The following is a 4,869-nucleotide window of genomic DNA, read 5'->3' on the forward strand; positions in this document are numbered from 1 at the left end:
TCTTCAATAATCTTTTGTGCTTCTTATACATTAGACTCATTAGAGACAGTATCTACTGTATCTATGTAATACTCTGATAAAATGTAACGAAAGCATATTAATTTCAGCCAATTAAAAGAATACATGTATTCATTTCTAACCAGTCCCGCTATTTTTCTTGGTTGAAGAATTATAGATATACAACTTTTATTGTTTCCCTAAGTAGGTCAAAAGTTGGCATTGACAGCTACGCCGAAAAAGCAGCTCTTAACACATCGTTCTATATTTTCTGCTTTTTTGAGGTCATCAACTGCATTCACTTATCATTTGTGTTGTGGTAGAATTCCGCTTAAGTCAGTGCTTTTGTGGACATCTTTCAGACAAACCTACAAATGTTCTTATCTAAAAGGTTACGTATGTATATGTACATAGCTATCAGCATACATTATATCTTATCTTAGCAAATTATATTTCATTAGTATTCCAACTTTTGGAGAAAAGAAACTATGAGTAGTACAATTTTAACTTTCATACTATTTTTAACTTGTGTGGTGTGTAGTGGAATTGTATTGCAGACAAACGAGGAATGTCCAGTTTTAGAACAACAATTAGTAGATAGTCTTGAAAAGATCAAACTTCTACAAGAAGAAATACAACTCCTGAAGGTATTTCAAAACAATAAATGACATTATTAGTAATTTTGAATATATATGTTACAATTGTATGTACTAGCATTTAGGAGTGACCTGTCGCTTTTATTAATAGATTTGAAAGGTTACTGGAATAAACCACTTCAGTAAAGAGATACCCAACCTTTTTATAACTTATTTTTATAATAAATATTCAAATGACTGCTTCTTCGGCAATTAGACGCCGTGGTACAGTGGTAAGCGGTACGGCTCTAGAATCTAACTTTTGTGAGTTCGAATTCCAACGGAGATCAATTTTTTTCATTTTATATTTTGCTAACATTCATTTTAAAATCATGATAACTTTAAACATGTATTTGAATTAAATTACTTGTATCATTTTGCTCTTTTCGCATATAACATAGGTTTTTCAAATATCTCTCCTTGATTGTGAATTATTCAACATGGTTGACATAGCTCTTGACAATTTGGTCCTTCAACTAGTTGATGACACTAATTCGGAGGAATCCGACACCACCCGCCAGTGTGAGGATGCTCCATTGAACGTGTGTGTTTGAAATGTATTGAAATTGTACGAATGAAATTAAAAAAGAAATTGAAATGAAATAAAATGAAATAAAAAAGCATGTACAATATAAATAAAACAAATTTAATCCTAAAACAAATCGCCCTGTGGAGGAATCGAACCCACAGCCTCCTAATCGCAAAACTGTCATTGGGAAAATTCCTCAATTCTTCCAACTGAGCTACCGATGCATTTCAATCTGTATAGTGTTTGAAATATATTTATAGTTTTAAATAAGTCAAATATCTTTCAAACCCTTATTTAATAAATGGAACAGTCTGGAAAATCCAAATCTAAAAATAAAAGCGACAGGTCACTCGTAATTGCTAATACTGAATTCATACTTTTCATGTAAATAAGTGACTGTCAACAATGTCTTCATATGCAGATGTTGATCCTTACATAGTTACACGTCATGCAGAAACAGAAAATGATTTACTAAACTGTTTACTAAAGTGTATTTTGTTGGATGTCGTTTCTAGGATATCTATCTGTCTACTTATCTGTCAGTTTGTCTGTCTGTATGTCTTCCTGTCTATCTACAATAGTATATATCTGTCTGTCTGTCTGACTGTCTATTAACCTATTCTAGTCTGTTTGTCTGGTCTGTCTGTCTAACTGTATGTTTGTATATCTATCTATTTAATGTTACTGCGGCAATTGCTGAGATATATACCTCATGATAACGAAGGGAGTTTAACCCTTAGCCTGCTGGCGGCAAGTGATTCAGCCTTTGCGACCAGTGCAGACCAAGATCAGCCTGCACATCCGTGCTGTCTGATCATGGTCTGCACTGTTCGCTATTCAGTTAGTAAATTTTCAGTGACACCCCCTTTGAATAGTAAATGGTATTGCCCAAGCTGAATGATGGACCAGTCCATTTTAGAAATTTAGCAGGCTAAGGGTTAAACTTGAAATAGACGCTTACTCACATTGTAATCGTCAGTCAAAAGCAATTATCGTGTTATGGTCTGTGCTTTCAACTGACTGTTTTATAAATGAATGCCAAATGTGATATGAGAGATACTACGAAATAATGATAATAGTAGTATCATATATAAGCTTACGCAAAGAAGAACCAGAGAAAAAATATCAAACTGTTCACAGCAGACAACAGTGTTACACTGTTCTTTCAGACCGTATCTTCCTGTCATTGCCGTGACGGATGGATACATGGTAATGGCTCTTGCTACTATATGCCAAATCAGAAGAAGAACTGGAATGATGCTCGTGCATTTTGTCAACAACTTGGTGCTCATCTCGCTGTCATTGGTACTCCTGAAGAAGACAAAATTGTTGGTGACTTCCTTACAAGGTAAGTATGCTGATCTGTACTGTGTCCATAGGTATACACAAAGTGTGATGATGTACCCCTATGCATCGCATAGCCTTTGTAGAATATGTCTTTTAAATAATTATTGAGCTGTGCAATGCAATGTTCACGAATTCTACTGAATAAGAACTGATATGTGATAAATTTTAAGGTTTGTTTGCTTTAACAGTCGTTGTAAATTGATGAAACGTAGTGATTGCAAATATAAAAATTTTAACAAACAAAACCTTGATATGTATGTTCCCGAGAGGTAATGAAATGTGCAACATCCCCCATGCCACCTCATACCACCTAGCACTGGCTTAAGCGGAATTCTAAGTAAGTAAAAACAAATGCACTGCATGATCCCAAAAGACAAGAAAATATAATAACACTGAATCCAAGTGCAAGGAGATTTTCTTATATCTGCCTCACGGCACTTTGCGATCGCTGTTGTGTTAGTTATAAAATCTTCCTTTGGAAGCATGGAAAGCCACCAAGCTGTACATGGGAGGTAATAATGTACAAAACCCATGTAGCCCCCTAGCACCGGCTTATGCGTAATTCTAAAGCGTTGTTCTATTAAATGCACTACATGATTCGAAACGAGCAGCATATATAACACCGAGTACAAGTACGAGGAGACATTTTACAGCCACCACACGGCTCTTAAAATCTGCTGCTGTGATAGTTAATAAAATCTTTGAAAGATCCTTTGGAAGGCATAGAATGCAAAACAAATTGGTAGCAGGCTGGGTTTGACAGAGTCTGTTCATGAGAGGTAAGGAAATGTGAAACAGCCCTTCTGACCCTATAGCATCGGCTTAAGCAGAAATCTAGTAAAGGAAAAAACTAATGCACTACATGATCCAAAAGAACCAGGAAATATTACAACACTGAGTGCAAGTACCATATAATAACTTTTTATGTAGATACTCTGCAATACTCTTCTTTCAGACTTTATTAAGAAATCGTAAAGTTATTTTATTTACAAGCAAACAACGTGTTAATGTTAAAGAGGGTTATTAATACCGTACCATACTGTCATATAAGTTTGAACGCTTAGTCATTTAAAGCATGTACAACTGCTATTGGAAAAAAGAATCGAAATTTCGTTATTGTAACAATACCTGTCACTGTTGTTTCGTTGTTTAAGGAATTGGCAATGGCTAAAGCCTGTCATTTACTTAATACCCCGTATTTTGTTAACATTATTCCTATAGATAGTTATACTACTAAATTCAATGTGTTTCGTTCTCTAACATTGCTAAATAAATGGTACTCTGTCAGGAATTTCGTAATGATCTTATGCTTGACGACTAGTCTTTGTTAGCTAGTAGCCATTGTTGAACTTTAACCACTGAACGCCTATGTTTTCTAAGAAAATGTTGAAAGGAATACTAGTAACCAAAAACAAGCATCATTGTTAAATAAACAACTAAATAGCTTGTCGAAACCCTAAGAATAAACCATTGTTTAAGAATAATTATACCTGAGATTTTTATTTAGTGGTTTACCTATAACTGGTCAAATATTCTGATTTTATCAATATTAAAATAAATTTGAAAAGCATCAAACACGCAATTGAACTATTTCTATGAATTTTGAAAATAAAAAATCTGATATACTATTTAGACCAACATCACAATATGCCGAGAACTCTACTGGAAATTACAATTGTTACCGAGTTTGATAACAAAGTCTGAAAAGACATTACCGAATCTTCAAAATCGTAAGAGATGTCTCCTTTGATGTTTTGCGGTCATATTGGAGAGTTATAAATTTACTGTTACCGTTAGGGTTTTCATGTAGTGTTACTGTAACAGATTAGGGTGTAATTTTGTATAATATTTGCGATTACAAAGATCATATCAAAATGTCATATATTATTAATTTTATTTTTCACAGAGCTCATAATATGAGTAGTGCATATGAAGGAGTAACCTACGTATGGTTAGGCGGATATGACAGTGTCCAGGAAGGTCACTGGCATTGGGTAACAGGTGAACCATTTGTATATACAAACTGGCGTGGTGGAGGCCCCAACAATGGTGGAGGAAGTGGAGAAGATTGCTTGGACTGGAGCGACGGATGGAATGATAATGTGTGTAGTCGGGCCTTTTATTTCTTATGTGAAATGTAATACAAAATAGATCGGTCAATTTTATTTTTCATCTGTAGCAGTCCTTTAGCAAAATGTATATAAGATTTGAAAATATGAACAATAATTAAACAATTTCTATGCAGACATAGAATAAACATATTGTGTCAGGTTGAAAATACTACGCATGTATAAATAAACACAGTATGATATATACGGTCACTAAGAAAAAGATGGAAGTTGTTGCAATAAAGCAAGTGGC

At 34.3% G+C, this 4,869-nt stretch overlaps 1 protein-coding gene across 1 annotated transcript; it reads left to right on the plus strand.

Moving 5' to 3' along the window:
* The first annotated feature begins 393 nt into the window (after positions 1–393).
* LOC123553418 (C-type lectin domain family 4 member M-like) lies at positions 394–4,660 on the plus strand. Its single transcript, XM_045343135.2, has 3 exons — positions 394–644; positions 2,331–2,509; positions 4,415–4,660. The coding sequence occupies exons 1-3, from the start codon at positions 486–488 to the stop codon at positions 4,647–4,649; spliced, it is 573 nt and encodes a 190-aa protein (XP_045199070.2). The 5' UTR covers positions 394–485; the 3' UTR covers positions 4,650–4,660.
* The last annotated feature ends 209 nt before the right edge of the window (positions 4,661–4,869 follow it).

The sequence above is a fragment of the Mercenaria mercenaria genome, chromosome 4 (genome assembly GCF_021730395.1).
Source record: "Mercenaria mercenaria strain notata chromosome 4, MADL_Memer_1, whole genome shotgun sequence".
In the NCBI taxonomy this organism is placed as follows: Eukaryota; Metazoa; Mollusca; class Bivalvia; order Venerida; family Veneridae; genus Mercenaria; species Mercenaria mercenaria.